The 17774-nt window shown below is 41.7% G+C and overlaps 1 protein-coding gene across 4 annotated transcripts in view; it reads left to right on the top strand.

Annotated features, from left to right (window-relative positions):
* Positions 1-17774, top strand: part of FYN (FYN proto-oncogene, Src family tyrosine kinase) — a 223080-nt gene that overhangs the window by 193046 nt on the left and 12260 nt on the right. For 3 of the 4 annotated variants that reach the window (XM_069726147.1, XM_069726148.1, XM_069726149.1), the window contains 6 exons: positions 377-480; positions 2407-2556; positions 4333-4497; positions 8138-8317; positions 10666-10742; positions 10823-10976. In XM_069726147.1, the coding sequence (XP_069582248.1) occupies positions 377-480; positions 2407-2556; positions 4333-4497; positions 8138-8317; positions 10666-10742; positions 10823-10976 (830 nt within the window). Of the gene's footprint in view, positions 1-376; positions 481-2406; positions 2557-4332; positions 4498-4695; positions 4852-8137; positions 8318-10665; positions 10743-10822; positions 10977-17774 lie in introns of all 4 variants that reach the window. The other variant, XM_069726150.1, reaches the window with a different exon arrangement.

Raw genomic sequence — 17774 nt, 5'->3', positions numbered from 1 at the left:
TGGGTGAGTAGACATTTTTTTAACCCATGATATGTGTACTTTTGGCTTGGGGTTTATTTTTTTTTAATAATTTGGAAACCACATTTACATTGCTTCTGTCCTGGCTATTTTTTCTTTTTGTTAGGGTGTCTTTTTTAATTATCTCTACATTTTTGTTGACAAAAAAAATGCAGGAAAACATGACAGACCTTATTATCCGTCTACGGCATCCACTAAGTTTTGGGGGAAATTTGAGGTTTAATGGCTTCATTATAAACAGAAGCATTGAGTAGAGAGTGAATAAACCCATAGTCTTTCGTGATAGGTGTAAGATACGTAAGAATGTGTTGTCTGGTTAAAAATAATACTAAACGCCTTCACTTTTCTCACTATCTAGATGGTACTTTGGCAAACTGGGTAGAAAAGATGCCGAGAGACAATTGTTATCCTTTGGAAATCCAAGGGGTACCTACTTAATACGTGAAAGTGAAACCACCAAAGGTAAGTGTACATAAGAACTGAAAGAACAGCTAAAATCATGGGCAGTCTCATGGAGAATGAATGGAGCAGAGGGGAACATACTCCCCCCAGCAGTCGGACCCCCTAAGGATAACTTATTCATTTGGTACCATTTCTTTATATAAACCTCTTAAATCCACATGTCTTTCATTCTGAATATTCAACGTGTATGTGCAAGCTTTTATTTTCCAAATCATTCGGACTTGCACCAAACCATAATGTTTTCTAACTTTACAGAAATGATGTACTTTCTAAAGGGGTTTTCCCATCTCATATAATAATTTGTTAGTAACCTTTGCTCTAGGCTAGCAGAAGTTGTGCAGGATAGGACAGTATGAACCATTTCTATTTCGTCGCCATCTGGTACCCTTTGCGCTCCAAATCCTATCATTCATACGCAAATTAGGCTTTCGCAAGTGCACTGGAGGGCGTGTTTGTGCTCTTGCAGTTCTCGGCTCCTCTTAGCTATTCCCCGTCAGCGCCGTTCCTTCTCTGGAGAGAGAGACTCTGCAGCAAGACATCACTTTTGCTGTCCACTGTCAATCTAGAAGCAGAGCACCATCAGTAACAAGCTACGAGAAACCATGGTCTTCAGGTCAACTGATATGTCCACCAGTGCACTTGTGAACTTCATTTTTATATGAATAAAATATAAATTTCTGCAAAATGTGGCACCATGTAGTGGTGAAATAGGTTTCCATGTCAGAATCACTCCCATGAATGTTTTTTTTCTTTAAATGTATGGATATGTGTCTGTAAAGTAGTGTGTATGTATTATTATGCTCACCTACCACCACTTTCTCCGAGATTCTGCTCCTGTCCTCTCCTCTTCTCAGTGATCTCACCGCTTCTCAGTCTCTCTGGATCACTCTATGCTCTGTGTGAGCCGGAAGCCTCTTTTACAATGTAAGTCTATAAAGCCTGGTTCTGACGTTCCATAGACTTACACTGTAAAAGCCATTTACGGGTCGTGCAGAGCGCAGTGTGACCCGGAGAGTCGGCAAACCATTGCCTTCAGTGAGTAACCACAGCAGAGTGGCACTGGACACCGGAGTGAGTAGGAGAGTATGTTATTACACACACACTACACACCATACACATACGCACATTTCATGAAAAAAGAAATCTTCACGGGAGTGCTTTTTAAATAAAAAGAGCCACTGTAAGTGATCATGAGGGTCCAATACCTCCAGCAACCAGCTGATTTTGCAGGGAGATGTGCCAACTATGATTTTTTTTTTGCTGCTCAGATGAATGCATGTATATATAAATGTATAAATAGTTCAAGTCTTCCAGATCAAAAGTATTGATATTAGTCGGATAGGGGCAGTCGGATGAGTGGGACTTTTCAGCCCACCAACTTGCCAACACAAAATACTACTCCACAACCGTGTACCAAGATAAAGACTATAATACTGATTCACAAAGGTATCCATTACTCAGTCTATAACCAGTATAGGGGAGGTAAAGCTAAGGGCATGGAAACAAATAGCATCTGACATTGTTCACATTAGCATTATCTATAATGTGGTGCCCTTATTTTTGTTTATATTTTCCCTGTTTTTTACTATTTTTCTATGTATTGTTGCAATAAAGAAATCTAGATTGGATTTTATTGGATATGTTTGTGAATCGGTAATGTAGCCTGTGACTAGTAGGCACGAAAAACTGGATGTGCAAAGCTCCAGCTTACAACAGTACTGTTATTTGGAAACAGAAAGAGATTATTCTTTTTATGTGTTTTATAACTTTTTATTTCTTTACCATCAAATCTAAAAATTAGGAAAAGGTAGCCAGGGTCGATAATTTGTATATGAAAGTGTCTAACAGTATTTAAACTGTGAGAGCTCATATTTACTATGACCCATTGATTACGAAATAATAATCTCCCTGTGAACAATATTCCAGGTGCCTATTCGTTGTCTATTCGTGACTGGGATGACACGAAAGGAGATCATGTCAAACACTATAAGATCCGGAAACTTGACAATGGCGGCTATTACATAACAACAAGAGCCCAATTCGAAACCCTACAGCAGCTCGTTCATCATTATTCAGGTATGACTGCTCTCAAAACTGCAGTGCTACACGTAAAACTACGACTACTTATAGGTTGTAAGCCTTTTCAGGGTCTTCTTTAGACCAGTAGGACAGCTTTGTGCTCTAGTCCAATATTTATGGTGATTCCCATGAAACTGTTCTCAGCTTTCACCATGAAGCATATGACATTTCTGTCGGCTGGTGACTCATTCACTCAGCTAGTGATATAATTTGTTCCAGGGCAATGAAACATAATATATATTTTATAGTTTTACCAGCCTTTGTAGGAGACCCTAGGTCATATCAGGCTTCTTGAGTCCGCAATCCTCTAATGCGTTGAACCAGATGTTTCCAGGGGGCAGCTATTTCATAATGCTAATCTGTTTTGCTGTTCATTTTCAGAGCTTTAGAGTAGGAAATATGTTTTGCCATCTTTTGTATATTGCCAATTTTGTAAATTAAATGTCCCTCTGGTTTCACATTTATGTTACCGCTCATTATTTTTTCACTCTCCCACCCCTCTTTTTCTTCTTGGCTTCTGCTCATGGTTTATCAACATTTAGATTTATAGGACATACTCATAAAAAGCAAGGATCAGTATGCTAAATATGTAGCCTTTTTCTGCTGTTATTTGTGTGGAAAACACTGTAAAAACAAAACGCTAAAAATGCTTAAAAGAATGGACCTATTCATTTCTATGTATGAACGACTTGCTGTTCCAATGTTCAGGCTTTTGAGCTTCTTTTAAAATGCTTCAGGCTTTCAAAAGACGTCAAGCTGTTAAAAGAACTGACGTATCCTTTCTTCAAGCATTTTCCGCTACAAGTCAATGGCTAAAAATAATGTCTGGAAGACACCACATCAGGGTTTTTTTGGAAAAAAAAATTAACGTTTCTGCTAAAGTGTTGTCTTCAATGGTTAATGAAGTTCAAAAACTGTCCAGAAAATGCTGGGAAAAAACAGCAAAAAAAACCCTGAAACAAATGTTCATAAAACAGCCAAAAGCACTATCAAAGATGCTTGAAGCTTACAAAACTCCAGAGAAAAGAAGAGTTTCCAGAAAATAACTTTGAGACAGGATTGGAAAAGTAAGTAGTGCTCATAAAAAACAACTGAAGGTCAATTTTGTACTAAGTCACAGGATTGTGTATAAAAGGAGCACGATAGAGAGGCAGAGTCTCTCAGAAGCAAAGATGGTCAGAGGTTCACCAATCTGTGAACAAAAGTGCCTAAAAATTGTGTAACAGTTTTAAAAAAAAATTCCTTAATGTAAAATTGCAAAGACTTTGAATAGACCACTGTATACTGTACATAGTAACATCAAAAGATTTAGAGATTTTGGAGAAAACCTTGTCCACAAGGGACAATGCCAACAGTCAATATTGGATGCTCATGGCCTACGGGCCCTCAGGCAGAACTGCATTAAAAACAAACATGATTTGGTCTTGCAAATACTGCTAAATGAAGGGATCAGGTTCAGTGTGAGTGTGGAAAGTATCACTTTTAAACTATGTTCACACGTTCAGTATTTGGTCTGTATTTGTAAGCCCAAGCCAGGAGAGGAACGATCGTAGGAAAATACTTACACATACTGAGGTAAAATACTGACCAAATACTGAACTTGTGAACGTGGGCTTACATGGATCCTGAAATATACACCTTGTAAATTTGCCCTTTTCCTTTCGGCTGTCATCTTATGTTATATGTTTCTTTCTTGAGATATCATGTCTTGCTTCAGTTCTGTGTGTCATGTTGTTTCTTTCCTCTGCCTTCTTCTTGTTTCATGCCTCTCAGAGAGAGCTGCTGGTCTGTGTTGCCGCTTGGTAGTACCCTGCCATAAAGGAATGCCAAGGCTTACTGACCTGTCTGTCAAAACCAAAGATGTCTGGGAAATCCCAAGAGAATCCCTCCAGCTGATCAAGAGGCTGGGCAATGGGCAGTTTGGGGAAGTATGGATGGGTACGCTGTCAAAATCTTTACTTCAAGTCACTCGCTCCTGTGTGGAGCAACATCAGGAAAGATGGAAAGTGAAGCAAAATGGGAACTTTTTAAAGTCTAAATCTATTTCCTGTCAAGTTAAATTGGTATACAGCACCTTCCATCTTTCTTACCGCATGCACTAGTTTTAATTGTTTTCATTAATTTCCTTTTCTGTAGAAAAAGCTGATGGTTTGTGTTATAATTTAACAATGATTGCACCGAATTATGTCCCACAAACTGTCGGATTGGCTAAGGATGCATGGGAAGTGTCACGGAGCACAATACTTCTCCAGCAGAAGCTCGGTCAGGGCTGTTTCGCTGAAGTGTGGTATGGTAAGGTGCACCAATTGCTTTATTTAGGGGATATTACCTTTCAAGCAAAATAGAAAAGCTAAACAAAAATGGTACCTCTACAAGGTCCTCTTTTTAATTCTCATACACTTGCCTATATACTTGCACGTTTGGCTCAGTCTATCATACATGTTTATTTCGGGGGAGATCAGGAAATAAGCCAGACAGACCCCTCATTGTAGAATCCAGCATATCAGATCCTTCTTTGCTCTGACCCATCTTGGGAGAGCTGATTGGCCCCTATACAACTTAGATCGCTGGTAGATTTTGTCTAATGTGTATGGGCACCTTTATATTAATTACTGCGAATATCCAGATTTTTGCAAAATGAAGAGACGGTAATTAAACATTAATAGCTACCAATCAAATACTCATTTAAACGCAACAATATATTCAGGGAGATCAGCTAATTTACATATTAACAAAAATGTGGATTTCTATGGAATAAAACATTCAGTATTATTATTATTATTTATTTTAATAATTTTTTCCATGGTGCTGTACATGAGAAACTGTGCAACATTACAAGTATTGTGCTCTTGTGCTTGAATTGTCCATTATAACTCCACAGAGTGACTGTGAATAATCGTTTGAGCAAAAGGAACCTGTCAGCAGGATTGTGCACAGTAACCTACACACAGTTTCCGGTTGGCGCTGTTATACTGATTAAAATGATACCTTGGTTGATGAAATCCGTCTTGTGGTTGTTGTTTAATCTGTGAATTTCAACAAAGAAAGGTGGCACTCATCGAAAGCTTCAGAAATCATAATCCTTTATTCAGACAAGGACATCAGGAGGAGCGGTGGGCATTGGGTGTGAGGGAGAGTGAAGAGTTGGACGATGGCAACTTGCACTTCTACATGTCCAATGTTGCAGTGCGAAACGAACATCACCCAGCACCACATAAATAACCCCTCACAAGCCGCCCTGGGGCACGAGAATCTCATTAACTGAAAATAAAGATTAAACAACCACAAGACGGATTTCATCAACCAAGGTATCATTTCAATCAGTATAACGGCACCGACCTGACACTGTGTGTAGTTTACTTAGCAAAATCTTGCTTACGGGTTCGATTTAATCAACCCAAGTCTCTAGATAAATATTCCATGCTTTTAAGGTTGGATTCACACACAGCAGATTTTGTGCAGAAATGTATGAAAGTATTCCATTCATCTAAATAGAATTTGCAGAAATTCATGTGCTCGTCATCAAAACTAAATTATTCACATGATCAATTCACAGATATTTCTGCAACAGCATATGCTTCCTGTGAATTTACCCTAATAATAACAATAAATGCTGTGTGAATTTGCATGTATATAACTGCATGCATGTAGGCTGCTGTAGCAGCATGTGGTCATACTGTATTCGTACTGCAGAAAAGGTTTAAATATGCTGCTTTACCACTACCATCTGGACATAGACATAATAGTAACATGAAGATTCTGGAGCATTTTTCAGTTGTACTTAATTTGGCTGTAATGCTCCACTTCTTTGGTTTAGATCTCTTGATGCTTTGGTTTTCCCCATAGATATACTTGTAGAAATGTTGCCTGCGATTTCCTTTAGTGATCTATTGAAAACTGTTGTATATAGACAAGCTCTGTTTAGACAAGGTGAACATTTTGAAAAAAGTTGGAGATGCAACATTGCATTTATGCCAGTGCTCCCTTTAAAGAGATTGTCCACTACTTTATCATTGACGACCTATCCTTAGGTACGTCATCAATGTCTCATCGGTCAGGGTCCAACACTCAGAATCCCTACCAATCTGCTGTCCCTGATGGTGGCGGCCACTGGTCAAAAATGCTCAATTGCGGAGCTGCTCTGTCTTCTGATAGTGGCCACGGCCAGGACGTGTGCAGTATCCAGCCACGTCCACTATCAGAAGAAGGAGCAGTTCCGTAATTGAGGATTTCTGGCCGGTGGCAGACACTAAGGACAGTTGATCGGCAGGGGTGCCGGGTGTCTGACCCCAACCGATCTGACATTAATGACTTATCCTATGGGCAATGTTCCAGCTCAATTCAAAGTGATGCAAAATAGCAGAAAATAAATTTAAAAAACTGATAATAGGGTTAATATCATCATCCTTGGGGATCTAGAACAGTGAAGGAGTTAATGTCTATATTCCTTACTGCAAAACGAGGGTTAGTATCAGTATCCAGAGGAGAAAGGGTTGATGACACTTAGCCTCGGTTAATATTAAAACCCCCTGGTGATAATTGCCAGCATCTTTTGTTGTCTATTGCTGAGAATGGAAAAATGATTTCTTAATGGGGCTTATTTATACCAAGAAAACACTGCAAAAATGTCTCCTTTTTGGCTTTTTCTGGTGGTGGTCTTTGCTACTGATGCCAGAAAACCTTTTTTATGGTTAAATATATTTTTATTAAAGAGAAGAGAATTTTACAAGAAAAACAGTAGTTGAAAACTACGTCAATGATCAAAGTACTTTTTCTTATAATATACAATTCAAGAAGAGTAACACAAAAAACACTCGTTCACAAACCTTGCATAAATCTTACATAAAAGAGAGAAAGAATAAAAAAAAAATTAGAGGGAGTAAACCCTCTAGAATGACTACGGTATCTTTAACATATAAGCAATAACTCCTTGCCCCCGCAACAGGCGAGGACTTTCCTTACCGTGAATAAAATAAAGCATACCTAAAATCAGTTCGCCCATGTCCCCTAGAGCGAGACATGCACGCAAATAGTATCATTATAAAAGTAACTGATAAATCATGGTATAGACCTATCACACTGAGCTGGTGGAAGGTGAACAGCTCACCCAGGGGGGAGATTGAAAGAGGAGGAAATAGAGGGGGGAGCCCGAGTAGGTGGGGCTCAAGAAAAGAAATATAAAATGAGAACATGAAAAGAAAGGAAGAGTAGCATAGTAATCGACTGTAGAATAGACAGGTGTATTCAGGTAAACAGGTCAGGGAAACGAGCAGAATCTTTAAATAGAATCCATTCAGTCCAGATACCTAAAACAGAAAACCTTTTTTAACCTAATTGTTCTCATAGCAAGTCCAGTTTTCATTGCACCTCTGATTGTTACAGTGCAAGCTAATTAATGAGGAATATGTCACGTAGTTCTTGGTGAGAACATTACCTTCTATTGAAAGACAATGAGTCCAGATGCTAATGTTAGAGCTCTATGCATGTATATCTGGGTACATTAATAGGTCCATATATTTAGGCTTGCTCGCTGACAAATTTGATCCTACAGTCTTTTCTTGCATATTACTGCATGCAGGTACATGGAATGGAAATACCAAGGTGGCAATAAAGACTCTGAAGCCAGGTACCATGTCTCCGGAGTCTTTCCTAGAAGAGGCCCAAATCATGAAGAAGCTGAAACATGATAAGCTGGTGCAGCTCTATGCAGTGGTGTCAGAGGAACCTATCTACATTGTCACTGAGTACATGAGCAAAGGTCAGGACTTCTGAAGTGTCTCTATGTCCTCGTATATCTGTCAGTAGTAATGTACATATACACAAATGTAAGGAGAACTGCAGTGAATTCTTTATGGGTTTTTTCCGGGGCGTTTTCTGTGATTTGTTAAAACCAAAAAATAAATCAAAGCTCCAAACTGTCACATTGAACCTAGCATTCCGGTGAGGTTTATTAAGAAATAGTGTTGATCCTATGGCTAAAAGAATTTTAGCTTTCCCGATTCCAACCCTAGACATGATAGACTGAAAGCTGTCTTCTGAGAAAACTGTTCCAGCTGTCTTCAGCCCTTTTCCAAACTGAGATATGTAAAAGAGCCAACTACTGCCTTCATAGCAAGAAGATAAGACCTGGAATACTCATTATTTAGGGTGCCGGAGACTGTAGTTCAAAGAGCACTTAGTAAAGCTTTATTTCTCTGACATACATGTTGCCTGCCATAATGTGTAATAGGATATTCAAGTTTCCTAAAGATGCTCTATCTCACATACTTTACATCAAAATGTATTTTAGGCTTGTACAAAGACTTGTGAAGTATAATGCCCCTGCATCTTAATACATTTGGCTCATCTTTTACGTATCCATGCGCCAGAAAAGCTAATCTATACTTCCTATTTACACCATAGTGTTGTGCAATCTTCCCCCTTAAACACCTTTCATTTTCCTTGTTACTTGGCTGGGAATACGCAAAACTATAAAAGTCACACCTTTTTTTGCAAAATGTTTGACTTTTTATGAACACACGTATCTGATAGTAAATCATTGTGGTTTTCTTCAAATATGTAATATGGCATAATTCCAGATGCTTGTTCTATAACCAGCTATCCCCTGAAAATCTAAAATAAAATCTTTGATAAATCCTGGATTTAGTATACAGGTAGCATATATTTAAAGGGGTTATCCGTGACTTAGGTTTTTGTCCTATTGGGCTAAGCACTTACAGGCAGGTAGTTGCTAAATACCTGCTTATTCTGCCCTGCAGCCATCTGCTCCAGTTCCTGAACCTCTCCTGTAAGGGTACCGTCACACAGTGGCACTTTGATCGCTAGGACGGCACGATCCATGACGTTCCAGCGATATCGTTACGATCTCGCTGTGTCTGACACGCTACTGCGATCAGGGACCCCGCTGAGAATCGTACGTCGTAGCAGATCGTTTGAAACTTTCTTTCGTCGCTTGATCTCCCGCTGACATCGCTGAATCGGCGTGTGTGACGCCGATTCAGCGATGTCTTCACTGGTAACCAGAGTAAACATCGGGTTACTAAGCGCAGGGCCACGCTTAGTAACCCGATGTTTACCCTGGTTACCAGCATAAACGTTAAGAAAACAAACACTACATACTTACCTTCAGCTGTCTGTCCCCGGCGCTGTGCTTCTCTGCACTCCTCCTGCATCCTGTGTCAGCGCCGGCCAGCCGGAAAGCAGAGCGGTGATGTCACCGCTCTGCTTTCCGGCTGACCGGCGCTGACAGTGCAGAGGAAAGCAGAGCGCCGGAGGACAGACAGCTGAAGGTAAGTATGTAGTGTTTGTTTTTTTAACGTTTACGCTGGTAACCAGGGTAAACATCGGGTTACTAAGCGCGGCCCTGCGCTTAGTAACCCGATGTTTACCCTGGTTACCGGGGACCTCGGGATCGTTGGTCGCTGGAGAGCTGTCTGTGTGACAGCTCTCCAGCGACCAAACAGCGACGCTGCAGCGATCGACATCGTTGTCGGTATCGCTGCAGCGTCGCTTAGTGTGACGGTACCCTAAGCCATTCTTCTTTTTTCGATGACCTCCTATCAACATAGCAGCTTCTTCTCTTCCACTCTGCTCTGTGGACAAGGTATATCTGCTGATGTCATGCTGATCAACAGTCAGCTCTCCAATGCCTAGCTGTTGGGAGCCAGCTTTCAATCAACATGCCAACGGCAGTGACCCCCTGTGGACAGAGCAGAGCAGAGTTGTCTAGGAGTCAAAAGAAGGAGTGTCATGATCCAGGCTGGGGTTTGTTGCTTGCTATTCTCTCCCCGGTCTGGTCATGTGGGGGTTAACCTTTGCCTCATTTTGGGATCTGTTTTGCTATTTCAGTCCACGGCTGCCTGCAGGCAGTGTCAGCTATGGTTCTTGCCCCCGGTTTGAGGGACTGACCCTGTTACACCCTGATTTGTCCTCTGCCCGTTTACTCAGTTCCCCCGCCTTCCCATCCCTGCTTCCCCGCCCATTTTGCTGTGTGCTCCCCGTGCTGTGACCTTGGTATCTGACACCTTACAATGTGTAATGTACTTGTATCCCTCCTCCCTCCTGTTACTAGGCCTCTATAAATCCTATAATACCTTTCTCTTGCAGGAAGTCTGCTAGAGTTTCTCAAAGATGGAGAAGGACGAGCCCTGAAATTGCCAAACTTAGTTGATATGGCTGCCCAGGTAACACTTTCCTTCTTCATAAATGCTATGTGAATGCAACCAATAATAGTATTTATTGATCCAATTTTTTGATTTGACAGGTTGCGGCTGGGATGGCATATATTGAACGCATGAATTACATACACAGAGACTTACGGTCTGCTAATATTTTGGTTGGAAATGGTCTAATTTGCAAAATTGCAGATTTTGGGCTTGCTCGATTAATTGAAGACAATGAATACACAGCGAGGCAAGGTAAGAGGATTTTCTTTGATCTCACTTGTGAAGGGAATAGAAAGTGAAAAGAACAGATCAGCATGGAGCGCATGAGTAAAGTACATATTTGCACTACAGCTAGGCACACAGCGGCTAACTCTACTGATTCAGTAACAGGATTATTTCATACCTCGGCCCCATACCTGGGCTTGTGCCTGAGATGAGAAGCCAGATCATGTTTAATTTCATTTGTCATGGTACAATGAATGCGAAATATCTTCTTAGCACATTTCCTGTTGTGCCTGATAATTTCCTTGACTCGCAGGGAATCATTAGCTGATATGAGAAAATATTCAGGTAGATGGCCAGTATATCACCACATATACTGTAGATGTTGAAGCAACTGTGGACAGTAATGGTTAATCAAAATGTGATATTAAAGAGGTCCTAGACCCAGCCTGTAATGTTATCTAATTTTGCAGTATGGACATAAACTGTCTGCAGAGCCATTTTATTCTGAAGAGTCAAGTGGCTGACTATAGTGTTCTTCAATGGGATTACCTAGCAGAAGTCTTGAAACCATTTGATGCCACCATCCATCAGACAGTATTTACTTTATTACTGACTTTGACACATTTCCCACCTTTCTCCACAGTTTTGTAAAGTAGTCCAATATGGTGCTATTGATTGGTGTACATGTCTGCCATCTAGGATATGCGAAAAGGAAATGTGCCTAAAGCCTTATTCACACGTGTCTGTTTGTTTTGTGACAGATATTCCTCCATGAATTGACTTTTTTTTCCACTGTCTTTTGGCGTATAACATCACTGTTTTATCATCAGGAGCTTATCACTAGAGGACTAGTTGTCTTGTGCCATGTAGTCTTCCTGCGCTGTGTAGCCACGCCCCCACTACTGATTGGCCACTTTCTGAGCATGTCCAGCGTACACAGAAAGCTGCCAATCAGTGGTGTGGGCGGAGTTATACAGAGCTCAGCATTTAAAGAACTGATAATTCTGCAGATAAAACAGGGACTTTATCAAAACTGCACCAAGAAGACTAGTAAGTGACACATCAGTGGAATCAGGTCTGTGTTCCTACATTATGCTGCTTTCAGATGTGGTAGCAAAACCTGGTGACATTTTCCCATTAATTTGATGGTTGTGAGTTTGGTCCGCAAGTCAGACCAGACTAGAACAAGCCCCCTCCTTTTATGTGACCATTGGTGCACAAAACAGAATAGACCTGTGCAATGGACAGCACATGCACAACAAGTACTGACATGTGGAAAAATATATTCAGCCATGTGCACCTTTCAGAAGATTATAATATATGCAAATAAATCATAGAAGCTTTCTTTTTGCCTATTTGAATTTTTAATTCACCGAATATCGACCTTTTAAAATAATAATCCCATGCGTGCCACATTCACACACTCAGTATTTGGTCAGTATTTTACATCAGTATTTGTAAGCCAAAGTCAAAGAGAAAAAAGGGATTCCAGCATCTGCTTGATGTTGAGATTAAAATATGACTTTTAATGATAAAATTTAAAATTAAAAAATCATAATGATACAATAAAATGTGAAGAGTGGGATGGGGGAATTATCTGTCTGTGTTACTAGCTCAGTGACACTCTTTAAACTAATATAATATTAGTAATATCTATAATGCTGTAGATAAGAACCCGGACCGACCTTAAAGATAAGAAAAATAAGTTTTATAATACTCACCCCGGGGGTTAGTGGTCCGGTCCGATGGGTGTCGCAGGTCCGGGGCCTCCCATCTTCTTGCGATGCCGCCCTCCTGTTGCTTCATGGCTCCCCGGCATTGCACTCCGGCGCAGGCGTACTTATCTGTCCTGTTGAGGGCAGAGTAAAGTACTGCAGTGCGCCAGGAAAGGTCAGAGAGGCCCGGCGCCTGCGCACTGTAGGACTTTGCTCTGCTCTCAACAGGGCAGATAAGTACGCCTGCGCCGGAGTGCAATGCCGGGGAGCCATGATGCAACAGGAGGGCGGCATCGCAAGAAGATGGGAGGCCCCGGACCTGCGACATCCATCCGACCGGACCTGCGACACCCATCGGACCGGACCGTGTCCCCGGGTGAGTATAATAAAATTTATTTTTCTTATTTTTTAGGTCGCACCGGGGGCTTAGCTACAGCATTACCACATGCTGTAGATAAGCCCTGAAAGGCAGTGGCCGTATCTTATGTCAGCCAAACCTGGTGACAGGGTCACTTTAACTAATAATGCTCCCAAGGTCTCCCTCTTAACAATTGATAATGTTCCAAGTTCCCCCAAAAAGTATTAATTCCACTGAAATGCGCCTTAACAATTAATAATGCCCCATGTGCCTCCTTAATTATTAGTGCCCTTGGAGTAACAAAATATAGTCTTCATTTATTGTCCAAGCACAGGTTGATCGATGTGGTGACATTATCATGCTGTCTGCGGTGGGGCAGTGACATCATATTTATGCCCCTGCCATCCTGTAGGCTGCGGACCTGAGGCAACCTGTGGCCTACAAGACATAGCATGGTAGAGCTGGGAACCTACTGTTCTTTTCTCTGCCAGGTGTCTATCTGTCTAGTTGTCCGATGAACACCAACAATTGAGAATGGCTGGCATTCACGTCGCCAGCAAGCTACGAGCCAAGGCTTGGGTACTCCTATAATAAGTGATCCATTAAACTAACTGGACTTTTGTAGAAACATGGGAAGACTTGTAACTGATGGAAATGGCGCTGCAGTACTTCCAGTGTTGTAATATCATCCCCTGTATAATGACTTAATGCATAAAGGAATCAAGAGCTACCTGGATCATTACAGTAGGTCCTGATCTGTGAACAGACTGGCAAGTTAAGTGTTAACAATCTCCAAGGGGTTAAGTAACCAGTGACCCTTAAAGGTGGTAATCAAGATATCTAAAGAGCTTTGAAGTAGACAGAAGCTGGCAGGTCAGTCTAGTTAAAGAGATGAGGATGTGATGAAATGCATGGAGAAGTATGTCTAGAGCCTACAAGAGTCCTTCCGCAGCGCTCTGCCGCTAGTCAGACGTGATACCTTGATTGCACGTCAAGTAACACGGCTGTGAGCACTCTAACTTGAAGGCTCCTTGTCCCCTCTTTTTATGAGCTGTTAGAGAGCATCAATGAAACCAGACATCGATGTTCTATTACCTCCTACGTTAATATTATTTTTGCTTCTTTTACTGCAGCAGAGCACATCACTGTTGGCCGTACTTCATCATGATTATTGCCGTATGTGACCATTATCTCAGACACGTCCTGTCTGACACTCAGGTCCCCACCTTCTGCCACTGACAGATGGTGTTTGCTTCTCTTCTCAGCACTCCAGCGTTATTATCCTGCATTATCATTGACAGGGCGCCGTTTACGTTGGAACGTGATGATTATTTAAGAGTCATTAATATTTTATATGGCTGAGCCCAGACTAACAAGTAGGAGATATGATGGATTTAAGCTGTGGAATGGAGAATTATACGATGAACTGTGCATCCCACAGTTGTAGAGTTGTCATTATCTCGCCATATGGCCAAGTTTTCTCCATCTTAGCCAAACCATCTGTTGGTAGCATTCTGTAGTGTGTAGTGTATGTACCGTAGGCATCACAAGATGAGAGATATCTTACTGAAATCCATTATTTGTTACATGTGTATGTTAGTTGTACAATATAGTAAGCCATGGCTCCTGCTTTGCAAGCAAGTTTTCTTGTTTCATTTGACTGCTAGAAGTTGTATTACAGGAATGAAGCCGCCATTTCTATATTCCTATTTGTGTAGATTTATGCACAAAAAAAGTCTTTATGATTTTTCATGTTTTTTCCATAAATAATATTTTTACAGCTGTAATGCTGCTATTTGTGTCTTTCGCACAATATTGTGATTAAATATTTAACACATTTATAAGTTACTAGATGGCGGCCCGATTCGAACGCATCGGGTATTCTAGAATATGTATGTAGTTTATTTATGAAGATGTAAGAATAATGCAATGAATACACAGGATTTTCCAGGTAAAATATATACATTATCAGTGAAGCAGTGTTTAAATCCCGCGCCAATATCACTGATTCCTCTACATGCATTTGCATATTTGGGGGCAGTGTTCTGGATCACTGCGTTGAGAAACACGTGATGGTGTTTCCGCGGTGTTGGATGTTTTGGTCTCCACGAGGTCAATCATCCGTGCCTTTATAGACTTTCTACTAGGCACTGCTTCTGATAGCCAGTTTCCTACTCCACACTGATGAGGGGCAAAACCCCCGAAACAGCTGTCTGTGGATGGATACCATGCTTGGCATAGGTGGTTTCCCTTTATTGGATGTTTTCCTTTATTGGATGCTGCCCTTCCCTTGGTTGTTCCTTCCCGGTGAAAGGCCTGGCTATTCACTGCCTGCGTTGAGAAACACGTGATGGTGTCTCCGCAGTTCCTCTACAATATTGCTGATTGGCCATGGCCGGCCGGGTGTGACCAACAGCGAAGCATGGTTCATATCCCGCGGCAATTCGCGGCCGGACTGCGCCTGTCGCTGATTGGTTGTGGCCGGACTGCGCCTGTCGCTGATTGGTTGTGGCCGGCCCGGCGCGTCCAATCAGCTCAGCTGGGTTTAAACCCAAGCCAATATCGCTGATTGGTCAAGGCCGGCCTGGCGCAACCAATAAGCGCAGCAGGGTTTGTCAGGAATCCCACCGCTGCCACCAACCTGTCAGGAATCCCTGACCGCTGCCACCAATTTGTCACGATTCACACCGTGACCGTCACCCCTACGTCACGGATCTGGCTGACTTGAGGCCAACAGACGGCTATCACATGTGCAGGGGGGGCTTATCTTAGTTATCCCTGCACTCCACAATGTGATGAAAAAACACACACAAGGCTATTGACCCCTTAGTTTACAGCAGGGGCTTATTTTATGTATCCCACTGCTCTTCACTATACCACGAACTGCAGGGATTTATGTATATCCCGCTTACAGTTTCACTTAAAACTTGCAGCTCTCTGGCGCCCCCCTTATTCTCAGGTCAGATTGGGTATTGCACCTGGGGCAATTAGTCGCAAGAAAGGCTGCCTGCTATGTACTGGCTATTGGGCACGCTGCTGCGAAGCGATAAACTACTCCCACTCAGGCAGGAACAATAATTATCAATGCCGCAGTCGCTACAACATCCCCCAAAAGCCTGCACACGGTATCGCTGCCACCAGCTTCGATTAAACGGGTCCGAAGCTAACCCAAAAACAGTAGCGTAATTCCCTTCAGGAGACTTAGGGTACATTTAGAGAATGGAGAGAACTAGTATTAAATAATATACCCCACAAAATTTAGGCAGTGCTTTATCAAAATATTTTACAAAGATGTTACAAATGAGACAATTGCAAATATGTACAAGGTAATTATAAAAAAACAAGGATTACATGAGAATAACACATGTGTTCAAAGCATTGCAGGCAACCAGGCTAGTGGAGCTTCCATACGTTCCAGCTCATTGGACGTGCTCAGGGCTCTCCAGGAAAAAGGCAAGAAGTGCTTTGCGGTGAGCCTGCCAGAAACTTAAAAACCTGCAGCCTGTGACATCACAGAAAGGCTGGCTTATCCAGACCCTCCTCTCTCTACATTCTGAGTACTTCAACCTTATATTTGTCTACTTTCTATAACTTCGCTACAAAACATGTCATAGTCATAACAAACCCAGCATTCATCTCGGATTAACGTGGGCATTCTAATGAGATCAATTATGTCCTATCTGGGATACATATTTACAGAGAAATCCCTACTTCTTTACCAGATGGAGTTAGAAGCCCGTGTTTAGAGTGATGGGTAGATCCACCAAGGAAGATTAAGAATATATATTTTCGTGTTCTTAAACGGTTTGCGTAATATCTTACAAAAACAGAACAAAGAACTTCCATGGATTTCTGGAAACTTCTAGACACTTCTAAACAGTTCTCTGCTAGAGGAAGATTCTAGCCTGGTCGTAAAAATTCCTTTTGGCAATAAAACTCTCTTCCCCCATACCTTGGAAAGGAAAAGCTCTTGGCTGAGAGAAAGGGAAGGGGGTTTTTGAGCCCACAGCCTGCTAGCAAGATAGACTACTTATATGATATTTCATACCATATCGTGACAGGGTTTAAATCTCGAGCCAATATCGCTGATTGGTCGTGGCCGGGCGCAACCAACAGCGAAGCGTGGTTCAAATCCCATGCCAATTCACGGCCGAACTGCGCCCGTCACTGATTGTTCGCGGGCAGCTAGCGAGACCAATCAGCGACGCGAGATTTGCGTTACAGACAGACATAATTAGATGATTATATAGTAGATACCCGATGCGTTAGAATCGGGCCAACATCTAGTATTCATATAAACATTGGTGCTTACTTTTATGTTTTAACCAATTGGACACACTGTCATTGTTTTTCTCCTGTCTTTATTTTAAGAGTCAAAACTTTATTAGTCATCTATCGCTGTATGACATCTTGTTTTCTACAGGATGACTTACAGTTTTCAAAGACACCATTTATTTTACCATGTGATAAGCTTAAAAACAGGGAAAAATTGTATTCTCTCCCTTACACACTGTCCTCCATGCTGTTCTCTCCCTCACAGACTGTCCTCCATGTTATTCTCTCCCTCACACACTGTCCTGTTATGGACCTGGTGGTTAGGAGCACCCGGAACGACCTGATGGTTAAACTCACACAGGACAAGCTCTGGGAAGTGGGAGCTCTGCCGACCGCAACCCCTAATCCTATCACACAACTAGAAATAGCAATGGAGCGTACCTAACACGACCTAGACGCCTCTTCACAGCCTAAGAG

This window comes from Ranitomeya imitator, chromosome 5 (assembly GCF_032444005.1).
Source record: "Ranitomeya imitator isolate aRanImi1 chromosome 5, aRanImi1.pri, whole genome shotgun sequence".
Lineage (NCBI taxonomy): Eukaryota > Metazoa > Chordata > Amphibia > Anura > Dendrobatidae > Ranitomeya > Ranitomeya imitator.
Note: the sequence above shows the minus strand (reverse complement) of the source record. Positions and strands in the feature narration are given on the sequence as shown.